The sequence below is a fragment of the Mustela nigripes genome, chromosome 17 (genome assembly GCF_022355385.1).
Source record: "Mustela nigripes isolate SB6536 chromosome 17, MUSNIG.SB6536, whole genome shotgun sequence".
Classification (NCBI taxonomy): domain Eukaryota; kingdom Metazoa; phylum Chordata; class Mammalia; order Carnivora; family Mustelidae; genus Mustela; species Mustela nigripes.
In genome coordinates, this window is record NC_081573.1 from 27520127 (window position 1) to 27544499 (window position 24373).

Sequence of the window (24373 nt, forward strand, 5' to 3'; positions counted from 1 at the left end):
AAGAACAACATAGCCCAGAAATGCTAAATACCTCACCTAGGGTCATAGAACCAGTAATGAAGGTCAGGCCTCTGGGGTCTCATGAGGGGCCCTGTCTTATCACACTGCTGAATTAGCAGTGCAGACTGTGAGAGCTTCCAGAATGAGGACCTGCTGTTTTTATTGAACTTTTATTTTAAGGTAATCTTAAAACTATCCAAGTAATATATTTCATTGTAGACAAAGATTTGGGTAGAGGAGAAAATATAAACCTTGTTAACTTATCACTAAGCCTCTATTCCTCTAAGCATTATACATACTAACAAATTATAATTATATGTATATTTGGTAACATGCATTTTTTTCATTAATGAATTATAATAATTTTCCTCCCACATTAGTAAATACTCTTTAAAGACTTTTTAACAAGTGTATCGTATTTAATCCTGTGTACCATGGTCTAATTAACATTCCACTATTGGACATTTAAATTATTTCCAAGTTCCCACTATTACAAATAGTTCTCATAAACATCACTGTAAATAAATCTCTCCAAGAATATCTCTTTAGGATGAATTCCCAAAAGTGATACTGGATGTTAACTATATTAAAAAAAAATCCTAGAAGTGAAAACAGGTCATCAGGTTTTGATATTTACTGCCAAATTACTCTCCAGAGAAGTTTTATCAATGCATATATCAATGTTTTAAAGTCTCTCTGAATCCTTATCAAACTGAATAGTATTTAAAAGAATGTGCCAATTTGATTTTTAAAAACATGTCTTATTTTAAATAATATTTAAAATTTTAGTGAGTATGATTATCTCTGGAACTTTTTGTGTTTTCCCTTGTGCATGTCACTCAGGTAATTCCTCACCCAGCTCTATCTCGAGGACCTGAATCAGAGACTGGTACACTGCTAGTACCCAATAAATGGTGTTAAATGAATGGGCTTAGGTCACGAAGTTCTCAGTTATCTTTTTATTTCCACTTTAGAATTTTATAAAGTAGAACCTACCTTAAGAACAGTTTTGAATTTAAAAAAAATATAACACACACAAAATTAAGAGAATTAGAGAAATCTTCTAAATTTCAATATAAATCACTGGAAAAAGCGGAGTTTGATTTTACTTTGAAAGTCTTTTTTTTTTTTTTAAATAATGAAGATTGTCTTTGAATCAGCATACTGTTTATTTTCCTCAATTTTACAACATCAAATGACTGAAAGGACTGACTCTGCCACAGCTAACACTCGCGTGCTTATACATGCATCCTGCAAGGCCGCCTGGCTCCACGAGGTAAGGACTACTGAGGCCAAGCAAGGTCACTCAGCATCTCCAGTGCACAGCCAGGACTTGAACTTTGATTCTAAAGCTACTGTGCTACAAAGAGTAGTCTGCATTATTCTTTGTAGTATAATGCAGCATTCTAGTATTTATCTTGGTGAGCAAAAAAGTTATTCGACTATGTCCACTCTTCATAAAAATGTCTACTTGTGTGTATATGAAAAAAATGATAAATGACTGCTCTATAATCTTTACACTGAACATTCAAAACCAGTGATCTTTTAAAAAGACACCATTCATGGGAAGGGTGTGCTGGCCTCCCTTGGGAGTACCGCTATTAGAAGAGTTAACTCAGAAGATCTAAATTTAAACATTTAAAAATCACTGTTGTAAGGATCCCTCCCATTTAGGGTGGAGAGAACAGTCAACAGGAAGCTATAACACAGGATGGGTAGGGCTCCTCAACAGGAAGAGATCTGAAAAAAAAGGAAGACAACAGAGAGAGAAAAGGGAAAGTGGAGAAGAAAGTTTATTTTCTGTGCTTCCAGCCATCCCACCCCCAATAAAATTCAAGAGATACTGGAATCTTTTGCATGTTATATTAACTATATTATGTGAAGAAAAGAATATAATGGTAAATCAAAGTTGATAAATTTACTTGGGATACTGCAACTTCAACTTCTCCCAAAAATTCAATGTGCACATTTTGGAGTGACTAAAGACTACATCTGCAGGATGCACTTTCATTTCAAATGTAATAACAAGCATTTGCAGATTTTTAAACCTGGAATATGGCTTGGGGCTGGATTAAGTCTTCCTGCAAGGAGTGGGATAAACATTTTATAGTCCCCTTTGTAGATTTTTGCCAAAGACGGGTAACTGGTTTACATTACAGTTTCTTAAGTCTGTAGGAAAGGGCAGGACCTGATGCCGCCTGAATATTAGGAGTACGAGAATCATCACCAATGCAAATGTTTTTCCTTCCCAGTTAAATGAATCTGAGAATCATTGAGAGCCAAGCCCATACTCAGACATCTGCACACCAAGACAATTCTTCAAATGTAAAACTGTGATACAGATGGTCACTGTAACAAGTGGGAAACTGTGTGCATCTACACATGACTCATTCCTACTCTCCTCTAACTCATCTGAGTCTGGGCCCAAGCTCTTCATTCTGATTTCTTCCTCATGCTTCTTGACTTATACCCCCACTCGTCTCTTCTTCGCAAAATCCCTTTCCTCTCTTGCTCTCCTTTCTTGTAGTCTCCTGCCTACCCTAGCTCTGAGAGCTGGCACCCTAATGCTCGCAATTATCTTGGGAGACTGCACTTTAAACCTTCTTCTAACACACGTGAGAACACCAAGGCCCAGTGTGGTTCATGTCTTGCCCGAGGTCCACAACTAAGAGCAAGAGCTAAAACTAGAACTCCAACTTCCTTCTGCGGTAAGGCTCCAGGATCATCTCAGTTCACTTCCCATCCTACTCAGAGCCATGAGTAAGACCTCAAAAGACACGACCTATTTTGTGAGCTCTCCTTTTCTCCCAGCAGGTGCACAGCGAGGCCCTCAATCCCCCTCCCAACCATGCCTTTCATCAGTGGTTGTTCTGAGATGGCACCTATTCTTTTCTGCCACTAACCTCTCTTTTGAATAAACTATCGTGTTTATGCTGTCTCATGAAGCTTGATGATGAAGTGTCCCTCCCACCTCTGCCGCCTTGCTATGGTACCAGCTCTGGTCCTTCCAGGGAGAGTGCTCTTGTGGGGAGGTGGCAACAAGCAGGTTACTGCTCATTGGAATTCTCTTTGTAGTGGGAGGAGTTCCTACGCTTCAACATCAAATTCCATCCTTTAAAGGGAAGTAGAGAGTTTTCCCCTCTAAAAGTCCTCATAATTCATCTAATCAATCTTATCCTGGAATTCCAGGTGATGTTTCTTTCACAGCAAATATAAATCTATCTGATTACTAACCGATTCAACAGCCTCTCAATAAATATTAGTAGTGAATGCCAATATTTATTTGTATCAATTCCAAATGAGAATTTCCTGCTTCAATTTTCTCTGTATGAAAACTTTCTTCATTGAATATTTCCTCCTTTAATATAATCTGCCTATAAAACTAATATTGTACTGGATCTCTATTGCTCTAACCAAAAAACAAAGGCATTCAGATTTTATAACAGTTACTATTTATGACAAAGAACTTCCTTTACCTGGCTAAGAATTTTCATCCCTGAGTGCAACAGCTTCTTTGCAGCTTTATAATAAATGGTCTCAGGTTTGTTGTAAATCATAGCATTAGTACACATTAGTTTGAAGTTATCCTGCAGAGAGAATATTAAGGAGAAAAATGCATTTAAAACAAAACAAAGCACCTTCTTGTCCCTGTTTGAAATCATACAGGTCCTTGAAAAATTAAGGCAGATACAACCAACAAAAAACCCCGTCCTTTCTTTTCACTGTTTATTAAACTACATTAAAGCAATTTAGTAAGTTTTAAAACTAACAAATACTAAGTTAATTTAAATTCCTTTCCAAATTCTTGACTTTTTAAATGAACTACATAAATGTTTAGATCCTACAATGAAATTTAATGGATTTCTTCACTATAACCTTAACACACACAAAAAGAATTGGAAGAAAATACTTCTATTTAATAGAATAATTAAAAAAAAAATTTTTTTTTGAGAGAGAGAAAACGTGATCCAGAGTAGGTGGTGGGGGAGGGGGATGGGGGAATGGACAAAGGGAGAAGGAGAGAGAATCCTAAGCAGGCTCCTTACCCAGCACAGAGTCTGACGTGGGGCTTGATCTCATGACCCTGAGACCATGACCTGAGCCCAAATCAAGAGTTGGACCAGTGGTAACAGACTGAGCCACCCACCCGCCCCTAGAATAATCTTAACTGAGTTCATGTAATTAAAAAATATTACTCCTGGTTTTAAAACAAACATCTTAAATTTCCATTTATGAATTAGGAAATTTCAAATTTTGATGAAAACTGTGACAGGGCTAAATTATCACAATATTTTTAAGGAAATTCGAATTAACTGAGCAAAAATGTTAAAATATTTACACTAATTTTAAGTGTTAGCTATCATAAGCTAAACATAATTTACTGAATGCTGCAAAATCATGCCAATGTGAAATAAACCATACAATCTCAAAGAGTTGGAACATGTAATCGGAGTAGCCAAATTATCAAAACTGTACTTTTGGGTTAAATTTCAAAGTACCTACATGTGCTGGAGAGCTCAATGCCACTGCATAGTTTCATGGTTAAGTAATTTTTTACACTGTATAAATGTGGCAGTGATTATGCCAAGGTCAGAGTTAAAATGGTAAAAACCCAACAACAAAAAATTCCCCCTAAACAAACTCTTCCTCCATATCCAAAACAAATATTCAAACCCCACTATTTAATAACTAGTGATGACAGCTTAGGACACTTAAATAGAACAAAACAGGTAGACTTAGTATTATCTGAAAGCATATGAGAAGACAGACTCAAGGATCACAAGAAGTCTGGTATTAAAGTAGATGGAAGTACCTGTGGATCCTTGTCCCTGGCCAAATCTGTAGTTAATAAGAATTTGCTAGGTCCTGCATCTTCCAGAATGTGATGAAAGCCATTCATCCACTCCTCAAGCATAATATATATACACACCAAATTGAACACAAAATTTTCCATGTAATTTTAGCAGGTTCCCCCTTAAAGGCCCATCTGTGGCTTCCATCCAGACGACCCCAGGTTAAGGACCCTGGCTATTGGTTTTCTGAAAGGCTTCCATTCCGTTCAGAATTACTAAATATATATTTTGGGAAATGGGAGGCAATTGAGGAAGGACATCAGATAATTATTACTTATAAAAGGGACCACTGGGCCTCTAACCGGCAAGAGAGTACTGGATTATTCCACTGATCTCATCTGTTAAGGATATGCGTAGATTCCACGAATCCTAACTGTCATGTGCTAGGCTTTATTGGGCTCTGGGGAAATGGCACTTGGTCATTCAAAAAGTTAAATAACCTTTGTGCATACTTTTCAGGTAATTTAAAAAAACTGAACAGCTTAATGAGCTGAATTAAATAATTAATATTACATTAGGCTATTGATTCCCCCCCCTCCAAAAAATGCAGTAATGTAGAAAACTCCGAAAAGTGAGAGTATTAGTTTGTTTCAGTTACAACAAATCTTAATAATCATTTGTGCAAAAACACATAGGGTGCACATTTCTCCTTTCTCCTGTCATCGTAAAAAAAAGATCAGAGGAAAACTATTTACTGAAAGAAAATAGTGGAAATTTTTTTTCCACTAAGCAGTAAGAAGGTCAGAAATATGCTGAAATAAACCCTTCTAGCCTAACTTTCACCAGATGAGAAGTTTGGAAAGCTTCCTTTTCTGTGAATACAAGAGAATGTAACTCAGGTTTCCAGAGTAAGTGGAATGTTATCACATTCGAATGGATAGGAAAGATAGAATTAAATACTAGTTTTATTCATAAATCTCAACTGATTGATATGTGGATTAAAAAAAGGTAAAAAGATAATCTAACCATTTAGAATCTAGTACTTAGGTCAGATGAATACTACAAAGTTCATTTCGAAAAAATAAAGGTAAAATAGGTATTATCTAAACCAGTTAAGTTTGGGCGGTTTGATACAGAGAAAATTTCTGAGAACACAAGGTTCCTTTCTTTGAAGGTCAAAATGAAAAGTATGCTGTTGAAATCAACATACACCGCAGCTACTTAAAGATGGAAAAACTTGCACTATAACATCAGGCACACACATCACCCTCTCATCCCTTACGTGTTCTTCACTTTTTTAAAAATTCCCTTCCTCTCTTTTGAAGAAAATATGCTCAACAAATATAGCCAAATTGAGTTTGGGAAGCAACTGACTTTCATCAAAGAGAAGTGTAATTAAACTTTTGTTTACTATTTCTGGACAAGCCAACTTCTCCTCTGTTTGAGAGGCATGCTACACTTTAGCTGTCTAGAAACAGAAAAGGAAACTACTTTGTCACAACTTTCATTTAAGTATCAATTTTACCCATATTGGTCTGAAATGGAAAATTTGACATTTTTTCATTTTAAAGTTTGAGAATATATATTGTAGAATATATGAAATTCAAAATTTTTCTAAAATGCCCCCAAATAATAAAAAGACAGCAGACGGCTTAGTTTGTCTGGTTTTCTATCACCAAGCTCAAAAATGTTTTCTGAGATAGAAAAATACAAACATTTTGGATATTAAAATAAATTTAATTCTCTGCAAAATAAGAAGTCAATGAGAAAGCCTCCTATTACCAGATATGCAGACTTCTACCAAGACCGTATATATACAGTATCCAAGAGTTTGACTCTCAACTGAATAGTTACGTTACTCTGGTAGGTTTTCTAATCACAACATAAGTAACTATGGTTACCTTTAGTTCTTCTATGGACTGGTAATCATTGTTCTTAATCTTTTCTTTCATGGTACTAAAATCCATTGGGTGCTTAATGATCATGGAGTAGCCGGGAGCAATAAAATCAGTCACAGGAAATGAAAAGAAAGCACTTGGGTCTTTCCTGTGAAGATACGAAAAAGGTAGTTTTATTTCTACTGCAAACAAACCTACTGGTCTGGGCACAAAAGTCAGGGGAAACATTTCAGTGCAGAAAGAATCTGTACTATGCTAACATGCTCTTCACTGCAAATTGAAGGAATGATTTTATTTTATTTTTTTAATTTACTTGACAGAGATTACAAGTCGGCAGAGAGGCAGTCAGAGAGAGAGGAGGAACAGTTTCCCTGATGAGCAGAGATCCCGATGTGGGGCTCAATCCCAGGACCCTGAGACCATGGCCCGAGCCAAAGGCAGAGGCTTAACCCACTGAGCCACCCAGGTGCCCCATGGAATGATTTTATTTTTTAAAAGACATTTTAAAATTTGACAGAGAGGGAGAGTGAGCACAGTAGGGAGAGTGGGAGAGGGAGAAGCAGGCTCCCCACTGAGTAGGGAACCCTACGTGGGGGCTTAATTCTAGGACCCGGAGATGATCACCTGAGCCTAAGGCAGATGCCTAACTGAGCCACCAGGTGCCCCTGAAGGAATGGTTTTAAAGACTCATAATAAAAAGGTTAAGATGTTTTACATACTAGCTGTACCCTTAAGACAAAGAATCTTTTAAAATATGCATGCTAATAAATCTGTAGCACCTCCTACATAGGGAAAAATGAAACAAAAGATCTAAGACTAACTGACCAATGTCAAGGTTTTTGGGAGATAAGCACTATGTATTTTTTTCAACCATAGGGGAAAAGATGGAAAGAATAACTATAAAGGCACACCTACAATCTTCCATACTGATTTATAACTGTAAGCTGTGGACTCCTGGTGGGCCACACAATTCACATGAGTATCTGTATTTTCTTTTTCTTTTTTTTTTTGAATATCTGTATTTTCTTAATCAGTGGCTCTGACTTTTGTGTGTGTAGGGGAGTACTCAAAAAACTGCCATTAAAAAGGTCCTCATATGACCCCCAAACTTAAGAACCAGTGCTTTCTATTGTAGGCTCTCAATTCTGGCTGTGCATGAGAATCAAGAGAGGAGCTTTAAAAAAAAAATCCAGGTTTGGGGGGTGGCTCACCCTAGACCCACTACATCAGAATCTCCCGGGAAGGAGGGTCTGTCCAGGCACTGGTACTGAGTACTGGTACTGCAGTATCTGGGCTTGGTAATCCTAGTACTGACAGGGTTGAAGACCACCGTGTATGATTAGGTCATTAGATTGATTTTCTCTTCTGGAAATTTGGCAAAGCAAAGTTTTCTTACTCTACATAATCATAACAATAAAAATGGTTTAAAAAGTAGTAATAAGAGCAACTTTCAGAATGTATTTACCATATGCAGGCCCAGTGGAAGGTGCCTGATGTATTTTTTATCAAATTCTTACAAAAACCATCAAGGTGGTGGCAGCCTCACTTAGAGATGAGGGAACTGGGGCTCAGAGGTCAATTTTTTTGTTCTAGGTCATAAATCTGATAGAAGATAGAGCTGGAATCTAAACTCAGCTGTTTGTTTTTCCTTAGCAGGATGCCTAGGCGGTGAGACTAGAAAATAAAGAATAAGCAAAAATACCCAGTCTGTCTACAGTAGTTACTATGCATAACAACACTGATCATCTCTGGAGGACTTCTTCAGAGCAAATTATCTATACCCACCCTTGAATCAGACATTTTAACATAACCCTAACCAACTACACCATTTGCCAGCATTTGGGCTGAGCCGAAGGATGAGGAATCACTAATGAGCATTCAAAAAATGTGGCTCTGAGTTCTAATTCCCAAAATGTTTGGAGAAATGTCAATATCCTTGGCCTAAGAGAGACCTTTGCTTTAAAGATTTTATTTATTTATTTGAGAGAGAGAGAGAGATGTCAGCAATGGGGAAAGGCAGAGGGGGAAGCAGGCTCCCACTGAGCAGGGAGCCCAATGTGGGACTCAACCCCAGGACATGATTATCATGACCTGAGGTGAAGGTAGACACTTAACCAACTGAGCCACCCAGGCACCCCTAAGAGAGACCCTGTTAAGTGGATCTCTTTTAAGTTGACAGCATTAAGCTACATCCTGGTCTTATGTTAAAAAAATAAAACTTCAAAGGGAGCCAAAACACTTCAAAATCATACAGTCTAGTAGAGTCAGAACACCTACTGTTTACCTGTTCAAATTTGGGGACAAGTAATGAATGACTTACTTAAGTGTAAAGACTGGAGATGTAATTTTCTCATTTATCCTGTTAACACCAAAAAGGGAGAGAGGCCACTACCTTCTCGTCTTAATTTCAAAGCTGGAGAGGTGGTGAATACCGAGAGCACAAGAGGCTTTAACTTACAAAATGATGTGTAATGTGTTCTGGGGTTGACAGAGGACAACCCAGTGAGAACAAAGTTCACTAAGAGAATGCATGCCCTCCACCCATGAATCCTCTGCAAATAATAGGTCTTTGAACTTAAAATTCAAATTCCGAGTAGAGACAGGTATCAAAAATATGTATTTTAATGAAGATGGAGTTTTTTTCCCCCTTTTATGAACTTAACATTGGTTTAATCTAGATACTGTAATTTTTAGAGCAAAATTTTGCATGTAAGAAAGGGTCACAAATTCTCTTTAGTTTGTTTCTTCTTCCAGACTTAATAATTACTGAATATTCACAGCACTATAAGCACTGAACAAATATATAGAAGGTATTTTCATCTATTAGCGAAGTGAAAATATCTGTATTGTTTATTCCTGGTTTAAAGTTTCAACATCAGAAGTTACTTAAAAGAGAAATTTGCCATTAAGAGTATTATGTAACACTCTTCAAGTTGCCAGTTAAAACAAACCAAAGGAGAACATTTTAAAGTCAGCTTCTTAAAGTACTTTCTACTGCCAGGCAAAATATTTATCATCCACTTTAAAATCAAGTACATTTGGATTGAGGCCACAAAATGTGGCTTTAAATAATAAAAAATAGAGAAGTGGTTTGGATCCTATATTTCCCATTTTAATTTCCAAGTTATAAAAATGTTGGAAAAAACATTTACCTCTGTAATTGTCTCATCAGTTGATTCAAAGCTTCTTGAAGGGGTGTCTGTTCTACTTCTAAAGCAAAGAAGAAAGGGAAAGAGTATTTTCAAAAGGAAGATTCTAGAGAGTATTGTTTAGCTTATTTTCTCTGAGGTACCTCATATCCATCATTAACTATCTCACGCAGCAATTCCATTTCTCTTACAAATATACTGAACTATGAAAATTTCAACTCAAAATTGAAGCTAATTTAAAGCTCATATGCAGTGACAGAAAAAAGAACACTTCAAAAAATTCAATAAAACAGCTTTAAAAATTTAACTTAAAAACTAAAAACCCACTTTCCCTGGCTACAACCCTTCAAATAATTTCCGCCTCCTCATTCACAGAAGTTAATTCAGAGTTATTCCAACCTTCTTGTTTGGCTAAGGAGCTTGCAAGAGGCTTCTCAGGAGGCAAGTCTAATCTTACAGGGGCCTGGCACTGGAGGTCTTTTTCTGCATCATTCTCCATGCGGTCCCGATCTCGCTTCTTTTTATCCTCCTAAATTAAACAAAGGGAAATAATTTAGAGTTACTTCAGAATTAATACCATAAAAACAAATAATACTCATTTCATTGAAAAAACAAACAACAAAACCCAAAAGCAAAAAAAAAAAAAAACAAAAAAACACAAAAAAAACCCTCAGAAGAGTCTTAAGAATGAAATCTTAATGTATTTTACTGCCATCTACTGGAAAAGGAGAGAATCACAGTTCAAGGGCAAGGGCGGGGGTGGGAGATAGTGCTTCTATATACCAGAAATAACCAATTAGAAAAATAATTACTATACACAAAAGATAACATACCCAGCAATAAACCTAATAAAAGATGCCCAATACCCTTTGGGAAAAATTATTAAACATTATTGAAAATTCATTGTAGAAAACCAGAATAAAGGAGATATACCATGTTCATGAACTGAAAGATAATCAATTCACTCCCAAGTCATCTATAAGTAAAATGTAATGTCAGTGAAAATTTAAGACAGAATTTTTCATGAAATTTGACAAGCCAATCATAGAATTTATCTTAAGAGTGAGTCATCAGGAATAATCTACACAATTTTGAAAAAAAATCACAATAAGATGTGTCATATCAGATAGTATTTGTATAAAGTGATAATAATTAAGACAATGTGATCTGACAGACAAACAGACTAACATACAGAGTCCAGAAACAGACTTGTGCACATAGAAAAGTCTTGTTATATCAGGGGTGGCATCAAAAATTAGTAACAAAAGGGTAGTGCTGGGATAACTGGATATCTACATGAAAAAGAAAATAAAATTAAATCTCTCCTTCCTGTCATCACAAAAGGAAATTTCAAGTAGACTAAGGACTTAAATGTACAAAGCAAAGCTTTAAAACTTCAGATAAATATAAGGAATCTTCATGACCCAAGAGTAGGGAAAGATTTTCTTACCCAGAAGCAAAGCCAAAACACTAGCTATTAACTGAGATAAAGTACTTCTAACACAAAAATCTCATATAAAGTATTAGCAAAAATTACAAAGAGCATTTACTCAGGTAAAATTCAGGTAAAAAGGAAAATGGGTAGAAAATGGGTAAAGGATATCACAGGTAATTCCCACAAGAAACCTGAAATAAAAAAGTATGAAAACAAGCTCAAGCTCCCGAGAACTCTGGGAATTATAAATTTAAAAACTAGAATGTATTTCATATCTCTGATTGACAAAAATTAAAATGCCTGAAAATGTCAAATCTTGATGAAAATGTAGAGAAATTGGGCTCTCCTACCTTATAGATGGGTGAGTAAATAGGTATAATCACTAGAACAATGAACAATATCTAGTAAAGCTGATGATGCCTTTCCCCTACTACTCAGCTATTATATTCTTGGGCATATACCCTAAAGAAACTTCCTTTCACACAGTATACATGAAGGATAGGTATAAGAATACTTACTGCCACACTCTGAAATAGTAAAAAATTATGAACAATCCAGTATCTACCAAAAGGAAAATGGATTAATATATTATGAATATTTAGACAGCAGGCAAAATTAATAGGCTAAAGTTACACTGTATCAAAATGTATGTTAAGAAATATAATTTCTAGGGGCGCCTGGGTGGCTCAGTGGGTTAAGCATCTGCCTTTGGCCCAGGTCATGATCTCAGGGTCCTGGGATCGAGTCCCGCATCAGGCTCTCTGTTCAGCAGTGAGCCTGCTTCCCCCTCTCTCTGCCTGCCTCTCTGCCTACTTGTGATCTCTCTCTCTCTCTCTCTGTCAAATGAATGAATAAAATCTTAAAAAAAAAAAAAAGAAAAATATAATTTCTAGAGACAAAAGTTGAGAATAAGTGTTACTAGTTTTGTAGTTTGAAAACGCATATATGTATATTATTCACAGATCTATGTAGAAGTAGTAAAATTACAAAAACAAGTATGCAAGCGATGCACATGAAACTCATGAAAATGGTTCACTCTAGTGCAAGGGAGAGAGGAATGAGATTCTGGAATACACAAAAGGCTTCAACTGGATCTATACTCTAATTTCTTTTTTTTTTAAATTAATTTATTTATTTTCAGAAAAACAGTATTCATTATTTTTATACTCTAATTTCTTAAAACAAAAACCAAAACCCCAAAACCAAAAACATCAAGCAAAAGGTACAATGCTGAAATCTGCTAAAGCTGGGTGGCTGGTATCCAGGTAGCAGTTTTATTATTTTTTTAAAATTAAATTTCTGGTCAAATTGTCCAAAAATGTCATTTTATGCCTCTGAGAATCAAGATTCTCCACAGGATCCTATCAACTCCAAAACTACTTTCTTGGCTTATGTCCTCATTTTTGTCCTAGTATCTAGGGCAGTGGTTCTCAAAGTGTGCTCCATGACCAGCACCATCAGCTGGGAAATTGCTAGAAGTGTAAATTCTGAGTTACAGTTAGGTTTTCAAGCTTCAGTGCACATCAGAATCACCTAAAGAGTTTGCTGAAACCTTAATATCTTGGCCCTGTCTCCAGAAATGCCCATCCAGTAGGTCTAAGGTAGAGCCTATGAGTATTACCAACACATTTTCAGGCCATTAGGGTGTTGCTGCTATAAAAATCACACTGAGTATCACGGACACAGGGCTTCCCTTCTAAGGGTCCAAAGCATCTAATACAGAATGTATAACTGTCTTAAAAGCTCCAGAGGAGGGGCGCCTGGGTGGCTCAGTGGGTTAGGCCGTTGCCTTCGGCTCGGGTCGTGATCTCAGGGTCCTGGGATGGAGTCCCGCATCTCGGGCTCTCTGCTCAGCAGGGAGCCTGCTTCCTCCTCTCTGCCTGCCTCTCTGCCTACTTGTGATCTCTCTCTGTCAGATAAATAAATAAAATCTTTAAAAAAAAAAAAAAAAAGCTCCAGAGGAAAATGCTATAAACTGCACTCATCATGCCCTTGACCTCAGTTACTATCAAGCTGACTGGTGTCTGTTTTTTATGGCTTTGTGACAGACTCTGGAGGAGCAAATCTTGACGTTGGAAAGTTTGTATCTTTTGCCCAGAAAACCTGGCATGAATCTTTTGTAGGCTGGAAGGTTTCCACCTGTTCAATGGAAAAAGACCCCCTAGAGATTCAGATTCCTTCCTAGTGACCCCCTAGAGATTCAGATTCCTTCCTAGTAAACGTAAATTGTGGAGTGAGGACAGCCTGGAAGGCAAAGCACTCTCCTAGGTGGAAAGAACTAGGACCATAGTGATAGGAATCTAGAGCAGGGGTTGGCAAACTTTTCTGGTAAATGGTCAGATAGTATATAATTTAGTTTTGTGGTCCATAAGGTCTGTCACAACTACTAACCTTTGCCGTTGGTGTGAAAGCAGCCACAGACAATACATAATGAATGAGTGTGGCTGTGTTCCAATAAAACTATTTATAAAACCAGGTGGCACCGGCCATGGTTGCTGATGGTCTATGGGCTCAAGTTCTAGCCCTGGCTTCATCCTTAACACACTCTGTGACTTTCTCAGGCAACTCCTTTTATCATGAGGCCTCTTCATCATCCATAAGATGGAGATTTAACTGCTGATTTTATTTATCCTAGAATGTCAATGAGATGGTGAAATGAGGTCAAGTAAGAGAAAAGTTGAAAAAAGTACCAAAGGAAGGTACTACCTGATAACTTTATCTTGTCAGCATGGTCTACAGTAACCACCTTATTTTCAATGACAAGAGAATATAGTCTTCTGGGCTAGGGTCCAAAAGAGAAAGAGCATATAAAAACCTATATGGGAAACTACCCTAAACTAAATGGAGATACTGTAATGTGTTACTGGCAGATTGGGAATTAGGAGACCTGGCATCTAGTTTACCAGAATGGGATCTTGAACAGGTTACCCCACTCACTTACTCTCAGTTTCATTTACAAGACGCTTTGAGCTCTACAATTCCCTCTCCACTTAAAATTCTGATTTCAACCTTCTTATTTTCTTCATGATTCAGAATATAGTATAGAATCTTCCTGCGAATGTCCCTTACTAAAGGTTACAGAGATGTAAAACCAAACGTTAACACAGTTATGCTCAATAGTTAGTGCATTCTGCCAGTTACATGTACAGAATGAAACAAAAATACTAGAGCCATTTAACTCAGGTAGCCAAGGAAGAGGGTTTAGTTACAGTTTATAAATGGGTTTGCCACTTATTAGCTATCAGATTGTAGATAAACTATGTAATTTTGGGGGACTAATTTTCTTATCTCTAACATACACAAAAGGGGCACCTGAGTGGCTCCATCAGTTACGTGGTCTGCCTTCGGCTCAGGTTATAAGCTCAGGGTCCTAGGATTGAGCCTAGCCTTGCTTCTGGCTCCCTGCACTGTGCAAAGTTGGCTTCTCCCTCTGCCCCTCCCCTGGCTTGTGCTCCCTCTTTCTCTTAAATAAATGAAATCGTAAAAAAAAAAAAAAAAAAATATATATATATATATATACACACAATAGTACCTCAGAAGATTGTTTCGAGGATGAAATAAGACAGTGTATGTGGAATTCCAGTGAAGTACTCACTCACAGTGTTCACTCATTCATTCATGTATTCAGCAAATAAATGAGGTTCTACTGTGTGGATACACACTGGTAGATAAAACACACACAGCCCTGCCCTTAGGCAGCCGAGAACATTAACAACAGAGACACACATTAAACAACTCATTAAAAAAACCCAAACAGATTTCATGGGGAGAGTAACTGTCGGGTGAATCTAATTTAGACTGGACAAGTGTGGGAAGGCTTCTATAAGGAAGTAACATCTGAGCTGAGATCTGAAGGACAGAATTTAGCCAGCCGGCAGGGGAGTGGGGGTTGGAAAGAGCATTCCAGACAGAGGAAGTATCCTCTGTGCAAGAAGGTCCAGGCAGTAGACAAACCATGGCTTTCTGTTAACTACAAACACACTGGACTTAATTTCAGACTCTAATTTATTCACAACTCAATAGCAAGTTATTCCTTTGTGAATGACACTTTTGAAGCAAATCTCTGTTCATATTATGATTCCAACACTCACTGTACTATGTTACAAACACATCTGTCTCTGTCGCTGGAGTTCCTCGTGGGTAGGGTCCCCTGTTATTTTCAGCTCTGTACCCCCAAGCTCAACAATGCCTAACACATAATACTTGCAGAATTACAGGAAACAGCATGAAAAGAGAAAGTGAAATATGCAAATTAACAGCTGAAGTCCTTAGTTTTAACGACTGTCCTCCAGGTTGACTACTTTTGGAGATCTAGATATAGATAGAGATCTCTAACTATATTCAAATAATGCGTCCAGTGTGCAAAATAATTCCAGAACTTCCCTGTAACAGGTGATTTTAGAATGTAATTGAAAAATCAGTCTTACTACTTTGCAGAGATGCCTCATTCCAGCAAAAGAGCATCAACAGATTGAAAAGAGCATCTGCTGCACAATTTAGTCGTTAGGTCTCCTTTGTCTTCCCCCAGCTTCCCAAGACAAAATGAGAAACACTTTCCTCAGGACTCCCAGAACACTTTATTTATACCTCTGCTAGAATTTACACCAGGCCATGAAGTTTATCTATCCCAGTTGCTTTCCCAGTCCAACTCTGAGCTCCTCCTATATGGCAGGAACTGTATCTTATTAATCTTCCTCATTTGAATCTAGTACAAAGTCTGGCACACGTCTTTCCAGTAAATGTCCGCTGAATAAATAAATGAATAAATAGCCTTGCCATCAGAGAAGCAACACTACTCTTATGCTTTTAGAGTCCTTCCTTCTGTAGTGGCACAGCTGGCTCATTTGGAAGTGTGACTCTTGATCTCAGGTTCATGGCTTCAAGCCCCACGTTAGTACAGAGATTACCACACACACACAAAAAAAACCATAAATAAACTTTAGGGGCACCTGGCTGGCTCATTTGGTAGAGCATGTGATTCCTGACCTCAGGGTTGTGAGTTCAAGCTCCATGCTGGGTGCAGAGATTACCAAAAAAAAAAAAAGAAGAAGAAAAGAAAAAGAAAAAAGGTTAAACACACAAACACAAACACAACAAAAAGAGGATAGCTTCAGGAGGAAACCAGAGTGGGAGGATTTTCTGCCATGAGATCCTGGGTGTGGCAGATGTCACACCAAACAAATCAACGAATTGTTTTGACCGAATTTTCATTCTGTTTAATTACAGTCATTCATTTCTTCTCTCCAGTTACGAGCTATCTCATCCTCTATGCCCCAGCTCAGCAATACAATGAGATACTAATAGGGCCTATCCCACATCTGTTATTTTTAAGAAGACAGTAAACATGATGGCATACAATAAACACTCAAATGTTGGTTTTCAGTACGTATCCCCCTTGGAATCTAGTTTAGTACTTTAATAAAATAGGTGCTTATTGGAATTTATTATATGATGGCTTCAAATTCTCATTAAAAGTTTTAACCTCAGCTTTATAAATATTCTCTATATGTTAATGCTTATGATTTAAAATTTTTATAAAATCTCTCATTTTATCCTGCCAAGATCTCTAGCAAAGGGACTAGTCTAACATCTTTGGCATTGAAACCTGAAGCTGACTTGCAAAACTGTTAAGACAGAATTTGGATTATGATTATGTTTTTCAGGAACACGGGTCTGACTTCCAATAAAGGAATTCAGAGCTCTCATCTGAGCTCTTTCATTAGAAAACCTTCTAGGTAGTTCTCCTTACACCCAGCCTCTGCTCTTCAATAGCTGCTAGAAGCTGCTAACAGATTAACATTACTAAGGCACTCAACTTTTATCATTCTTCCACTCAGAAAGTCTCTGACTGCTTAGGGTCAACATATTCAAGTTCAAACTTCTTCCTCTGACACCTCACCCGCGGTTCAGGTCTCATCCCTTACCCCCCTTCCTTTATTCTGTGCTTAAAAAGAAAACTCCTTTCAATCCCTTATATACACCCTCATACTGGCCCAGCTCCCTGCTACCATTCTCAGCCCTCGCTGGTATGCAGCGTCCTAACCTCCGCTTCTCTCTGCAGCGCCGTGGCGTTCTCTTCAGGCATTGCTTCTAAAATCAGTGCGCAGGTTAAAACTGGGTCGTCAGATTACCTTTGAAAATCTCTACAGTAGCCAATAAAGGGCCATACTTACGGCCGTACACACAGGATCCTTCACATTTAATTGTACAAGATGAAAAGAACCTATGTTACAAATATAGCTCAGAGTATAGTTGATCCCATGTTGCCTGAACCATGCAGTGTAACATCACGATGTTCTAACTTCTAAAGACCAGCTCAAACGCGGCCACCTGAGCAAAGTCTTCTGTGATTCTCCCCAACCAGCCCCAGTACCTCTCCAGAGCCTCTTGGAGCTAGAACTCTCTGCCTCTGTTAGGACACAAATTTTAACCTCCCACTCCTACAAAGGGAGTGGAGGGCGTTGTCCACTCTAACAACTCTTTTCATGTTAATGACCTCTTGAGTGCAGGATTTGAGTTCTTGTTCTGGCACTGTGTGACTATGAGCAACTTACTAACCTCTCTGAGCCTTAGTCTTCTCACCTGTGAAAGAGCAGACGGTATGATCTTTTACTTTTGGATATGTATGTGAAAGAACAGATTCCTGGAGAGATACTTATATGACCATGTTAAAAGCAGCAATATTTATCATAGCCAAGAGGTAGAAGCAAACCAGGTATCTACTGATGATGAACGGATAAACAAAACATGGTATATTCATACAACCCAGTATCATTCAGCCTTAAAAAGGAGGGAAATTCTAACACCTGCCACAACATGGATGAACCTCCAGGAGAGTATACGAAGTAAAACGAGCCAGTCACAAAAAGACAAATACTGTGTGATTCCACTTCTATGAGACACCCAGAGTAGTCACACTCATAGAGAAAGCAGAATGGTGGAGGGTGGGGGATATGGAGAGTTGTTGAATAGGTATAAAAAAGTTCTGGAAATTGGATGTGTAACAATATAAGTATACTCAACAGTACTGAACAGAACGCTTAAAGATAGTTAAGATGGTAAAGCCTATTCTAAATGTATTTTACCACCATTTTAAAAGAAGAGATGGTAATGCCAGCTTCATAGATTATGGTCAAGAGTAAGGGGAGATAACATATATTACACAGTAAACGCAGGGCCCAGCCTGTAATATGTATGTGTTCTGTGTACAGTATTCATACAGTTTTTTTTAGTAATCAGGTATGTGTGTTATGTGTGAATGGTTGTTATTTCACTTAAAATGGTTTTGTAAACACTTTTGTAGTTTTTAAAAATCACGACACTATCAGTGTAATGGCCAACACAGAATTTTACTTACTGCCCCTCAGTTTTACTTCACTGCCCTCTTGTGCCTATATTACTAGGCCAAATGATGTGAGCATTTTTCATCAGCTGTTATTTTGTTATATGATGTGGAAATAAATAACTTGAAAATGTAAAGCTGGACCTTTAGGAAAGGGTCATGTTATAGATAGTAAGAATTATGCCAGCACACAAATTCCTTTGCAATCACTCAGCATTCAAACGCTCAGGGGAGAAAAAGAACATAACACACTTTCATAGGGGTGGTGTTTAAATGATGACCTGATTAAAACAAAAGTATACACACCCACACACATATAGTACTCATAATGCTCTGGTTGGTATTAAATGTTACCACTCTACATAGAGAAATACAGATACTAATGTATCTGGGCATTTTAAACTAATAAAACCAGGGCCTTCCATACTCAAGAGAAGAGTATCGCTTAACTCAAACACTTCTGAAAAATTATAGCGCTTTACGTTTTATGTGTGTGTGCCTCCCCAAATCTTCCAAAAGTAACAGATCCTCCATCCCCTTCCCCAACTAGAAGACACTTCCCAGCCTCCCTAGCAGCTAGGATGGCCATGTGGTTAAGTAAGTTGTGTGTGATGAAATATAAGCAGAAGTTACATATGCCTTTCAGAAAAGGGAAAGGGCATGCTTTATCTTTTCCCTGCATTCTTCCTCCTGCTGCGTGGTACTGACAGAAACATCACTCCTCCCTCAGAACCACACATCCCCTAGCCGCTCCGAGGCCCATGGGTGTCATACAGCTGATTCTCTCCAAGAAGAGACCGGAGACAACTGCTGTTCCTAGAACTCCCTGGAGATCCAGAACATAGCTCAGAGAGAAGTGTCCTTCTGAAGCCTCCCTACCTAGACAACACTATCAAAAGAACACATCTCCCCATCCCCAGTCTGGCCTGCAAAAAAACAGATGACCCAAACAGCCTCTACAGAACCAATGACATCTCAGATAATGTCCCCTAGTCCCTGGCCCTGAATCCTGGGGAAATGGAACCTAGCATAAATTCACTGCACTTCTTTGAGTTTCCATTTTACCTTTTATAAAATGGAAACTAATCTACCTGTCCTATTCTGCAGGGTGTTCAGTCCAAGTAAGACTATGGATGCAAAAGCATTTTAATTTATAACAGAATCAAAATATAATGAAGGCTAATGACATTTAGAGCTACAGTCAAGGAAGACCAGAGTGGCTAGAACAGATGGAGAGAATTCCAGGAACTTACCCTGAAGATATCCTTATAAAATTATATAGAGATTTGTGTCCATGAGACTCACTGCAGCTTTATTTATAGCATTTAGACATAATATAAAATAAAATAAGGTACATCAATATAACCAAATACTATGTAGTTAATAAAAAGAATGAGGTAAGTAATAAAAGAAAGAAAGAACACAAGCATATCAGCTGGCGTTATGGTGCCAGGACTAAAATTGGAAGTGGTTAAAAGGGATGACCTCACCTCCCAGTTCAATGAGATGAACAAAGCAGAGAAGAGACTACAGGGGATCAAAGTCGCCCACACACCTGGGAGATGAGAGGCAAGTGGAGGAGTGAGCAGATCACAGATAGCAAGCTACCACCTCCGTGCAGAAGTGGCCACCTAGGAGAAGAGTTCAAATCCCAGCAACCTGGAAAAGCTCAAACCTGGAGCCACCAGGAACCGGAAAGTCTCCAGACCGGATGCCAGTCAGGAGTGGGGAGAGATGCTGGACTGAAAACGAGCAGCGGCTGGGAGGACCTTCAGTCTCCTTCCCTGGTTGGCCCCTGAAATACCAGCAGTCAGGTAATAACCTTGTTTCAGGAGGGATTTTTCTCTGGAGAACAGACACCTGGGGGATCCACCAAAATGATCGGGTCTCTGTTTAGTGACTCTCCAGCTGACAAACTGTCTAGACACAGAGTATTTCATCAGGCTGTTGTGTGGCACATGGAGATAGAGACAGACCAGGAAGGCTCAACAGGTAACAGATAAGAGATGAGGTTAATGTAAAAAGAGGAGACCAAGAAAATAAACTGAAGAACTTGAGGGGAAATAAGAGACAAAGCAGGGAGCAAAAGAAAACAGGAAAAAAAAGGCAACAAATCCATCAATTAGTATCCTCAGGGAAAAACAAGAACAGGGTGCTATTAAACAAGGATAATGAGGGGAACGTGAGTAGCTCAGTGGGTTACAGCCTCTCCCTTCGGCTCAGATCATGAACCCAGGGTGCTGGGATCGAGCCCTGCTTCCCCCTCTCTCTCTGCCTACTTGTGATCTCTGTCAAATAAATAAATAAAATCTTAAAAAACAAAACAAAACAAGGACAAGGAGAGAAGAAGATGCTTTCAAAATTCTAGGAGACAGAACTTTTACTCTGGAATTCCACGCTGAGCGGAACTATCAAGCTATAGGAGCAGACTATATTAGGGTAGACTAAAGATGTTCAATCACATAAGGTCTTAGAAAAACCTACCTCCTATGAATGCTTTCTTAGAAGTTCATAGAATTAAGATTCCACCAGAAAAAGGGAGTAAATATAACATGGGATCCAGGAAAGAGGCAAAGGAAGGTCCCAGAAGGCCTAGAGAACAAATAATCCAGACTAGAGCAGGAGGTCACAGAGGGCTACAAGATGGATGTTTCAAGAGGAGGGCAACTGTTTGGCCATGTGAAAAACAGAAATCAGATGGGTTTTATAAATCTGTCAAGAGTTTGGGAAAAGGGGTGCCTGCGTGGCTCAGTGGGTTAAGCCTCTGCCTTTGGCTCAGATCATGATCTCAGGGTCCTGGGATCCACTCAGCAGGGAGCCTGCTCTCTACTCAGCAGGGAGCCTGCTCCCCCTGCCCTCTCTGCCTGCCTCTCTGCCTACTTGTGATCCCTCTCTCTCTGTCAAATAAATAAATAAAATCTTAAACAAAAAAGTTTGGGAAGAATTGGTACATGATAACCAAACCAATGAAGTAATTAACGAGGGACCAAGACCAGATCTGTATTTATTTTCTGTGCCATAAGTGAACAATAATTAAACAGTGAATACTGATTTAACCAACAACTGTGGTGTACCTACACTGGGAGAACAGAGGAAGAGAAACTGGGGACAGGAAGCGGTATTAGAACGCTAATTTAAATTCTCATTTTCTATAACAGATCTGTAAAAGATGTAAACCGATAAATCAGGAAATACCATAAACCTACATTTAAAAAAGAAGACAGATATCCCAAAAAACTCTGAAAAGTTTGGGAAGTAAAACTCTAGGCTGGGGTAGGAGACTGCTTTTGTGTTAAAAGCCTTGAAGTATTCTTAATTTTTTAAAAATATGTTCAAGAACAACTTTACAAATAACAAAAAATAATTTAAAAAAAAAAGAGAGAGAGACTATGTGAGGGACTAAGGTAAGGAAAATTTATTGCCCTCCTTTTATTCATTTCTATATTGCTTGAATTTCTTAAATCATATGCATATAGCATATGGAAGAAAACATTAGATAGTTATATACACTGACACAGCCTAGCCAAGGCAACTAAAAATTGAGGCCAAAAAATAACAGATTTACGAAATTCTAAAGAGTCTCTAAGATTTAGTGACTTCCCATGTGTTTAATCACATGGAATAGAACATTGCTGGTACATATAAACAAGAAAAATTACAAAGCTAATTTATGGAAATCTATTCTCAAGACCTAGTAATGGATTTAGTAAGTCACTCAGGGACAGGTTAAATCTGGGAAGTGCAGAAGTCTAGGACAATTCCAGATATGTGTATGATCATCCATGAAAGTTAATTATTATTATTTTGCCCCGCTTATGAACCAACAGCACCTACTCCCCCCTCCTTTTTCCTATTAACTGCAAATGGTTAAGAAAATGCTTATTTTTATCACTGGTGTGTCATATCCCTTATAGGTCTCTAATCGAATTTTCTCTTCAACAGACTCAAGCTTTAAGATCAAAACTGCTCATTATATATCTGGCATTATAGAATTTACTTCAGAACAAAATCTGAACCCCAAAAGATCCCGTTCACTTCTGAACTGAATTTTTTTAAAAAAAGATTTTATTTATTTGACAAACATATCACAAGTAGGCAGAGAGGCAGGCAGCCAGAGAGGAAGGGAAGCAGGGTCCCGCTGAGCAGAGAGCCGGAGATCCATCCATGTAGGGCTCCAGGGCTCGATCCCAGGACTCCGGGATCATGACCTGAGCCCAAAGCAGAGGCTTTAACCCACTGAGCCACCCAGGGGCCCCTGACTTGATGATTTTTGACAAAGCTCCAACACTGAGGCTTTTCTGAGCATGACTTTTACCTTCCCTGGGTGGAGAAAATTCTCTGACACTGCTCCTGAAGTTCAGGACTTAGCTGCTCGCTGACCGGCTGTGAGAGTAACTAAGTATAATTAAATCGAGAGTTGCTGAAACTCACAGGGGATTCGTGTTTCTGTGCTGCCCTGCTCCGCCTCCAAACAAGGCAGATTTTACAGGCGTTTTAACGTCTCGTTAGACACAAAGAGAAGTAAGTAAGGCAGCCAGCGGGCGGCGGGAACTCTTGAAAAGGGGTACCCCCAGCAACACGGAAGCCATGCAACGATATTTACCTTTACTCGTCTCCGTTTTCTCCCCTTTTCTTCCCCTGGAAGCTGCTTCTCTCCTTTCTTTCGCTTTTTCCGCTTTCTGTCCTTGTGTTTATCATGATCATTTTTGTCTTCGAAGAGGCTTGAGTCGTGCCCCGAGCTGCCCGTGGAGAGCTCGGTGACCTCGTTCCCTCCCACTTTGAGGACCAGCTTCAAGGGCTTCTCTACATACTCTTAAACAAAAGGAGAGAGCCTGGATTACCGGCGGACGCGCGTGGCAGCGTCCTCAATGCAGAGGCAGCGTGGGCGGAGGGAGAAGGGGCGCCACGGCCGCGGCGGCTGTAGGCACGCAGTGGGCGCCCCGCGAAGCACCTGTTGACTGACGGACACTTGCCCCGAGGGTGTCCCGAACGCTGCGGGCCTCTGGGCGCCGTCTCACACCTCCCGGCAAGAGCCCCGCCGGGGACCAGGGGTCTGGGGTTCGAATGCGGCCCCCCGCCTGGGGTCTGCGCGGCCTCCGGCGGGCCGCGCCCCCTTCGCGGGTCCCGGCCTGCCCGTGGGAGGTGCGGCCCCCCGGCCCGCCTCCGGAGCTCGAGAGTGGTCTCGAAGGAGCGAGGACCCTCCTCCCTCCCCCACCGCTCCCAAGCCCGGGGCCGCCGCGGGCCCGCCGCTCCCGCACCGCAGCCCACTCCTCACCCTCATAGAGGTGTTTGTCCGACTTGTGCTTCTTGTGCTTCTTGCCCATATCCGACCGGGCCCCGGTGCCCGCCCCCCGCGCCAGGCCCAGGCCGTGCGGCGCCGCTTCCGGTCCGGGCCAGGCAAGCGGAGGGCGGGAGCGGGGCCCGCGAGACCCCGCGCCGCGAGGCAGGGGGACGGCGTGCGCCGGGCGGCGCGAGGCCCCTCACGAGAAGACGGCGCGCGAGACCCGGCCGTAGCCCGAGAGCGGCGGCGGGGCTGCGAGCGGCCGGCGCGGAGGCGGGAGAGAGGGCCCGCCGCGCGCGCTGGGTGCGGCCGGCTGCCCGTGGCGGCCCCTGGCGGCTGGAGGTGGCTCTGCAACCCACGGGTCGGGGGCGGAGTCCGAATTGGGGGGCGGAGACCGGGCTGGGGGCGGGGTTCACTGCTCAGAATCTCCTGCCTCTCTCCTCTCCTCTCCTCTCTCTTCCTTCCTCACCTTTCT

The 24373-nt window shown here is 39.9% G+C and overlaps 1 protein-coding gene across 4 annotated transcripts in view; it reads right to left on the minus strand.

Moving 5' to 3' along the window:
- The window catches only part of BRD7 (bromodomain containing 7), a 34579-nt gene extending 10429 nt beyond the window's left edge, over nt 1-24150 (minus strand). Inside the window, exons 1-6 of one of the 4 annotated variants that reach the window (XM_059382310.1) lie at nt 23893-24150; nt 23221-23429; nt 10240-10369; nt 9844-9901; nt 6695-6839; nt 3477-3587 (exon numbers count right to left, since the gene is read on the minus strand). In XM_059382310.1, the coding sequence (XP_059238293.1) occupies nt 3477-3587; nt 6695-6839; nt 9844-9901; nt 10240-10369; nt 23221-23429; nt 23893-23941 (702 nt within the window). In that variant the 5' untranslated portion in view covers nt 23942-24150. The remainder of the gene's footprint in view (nt 1-3476; nt 3588-6694; nt 6840-9843; nt 9902-10239; nt 10370-23220; nt 23430-23892) is intronic. The other 3 variants (XM_059382311.1, XM_059382312.1, XM_059382313.1) reach the window with 3 other exon arrangements.
- Nucleotides 24151-24373: the final 223 nt, after the last annotated feature.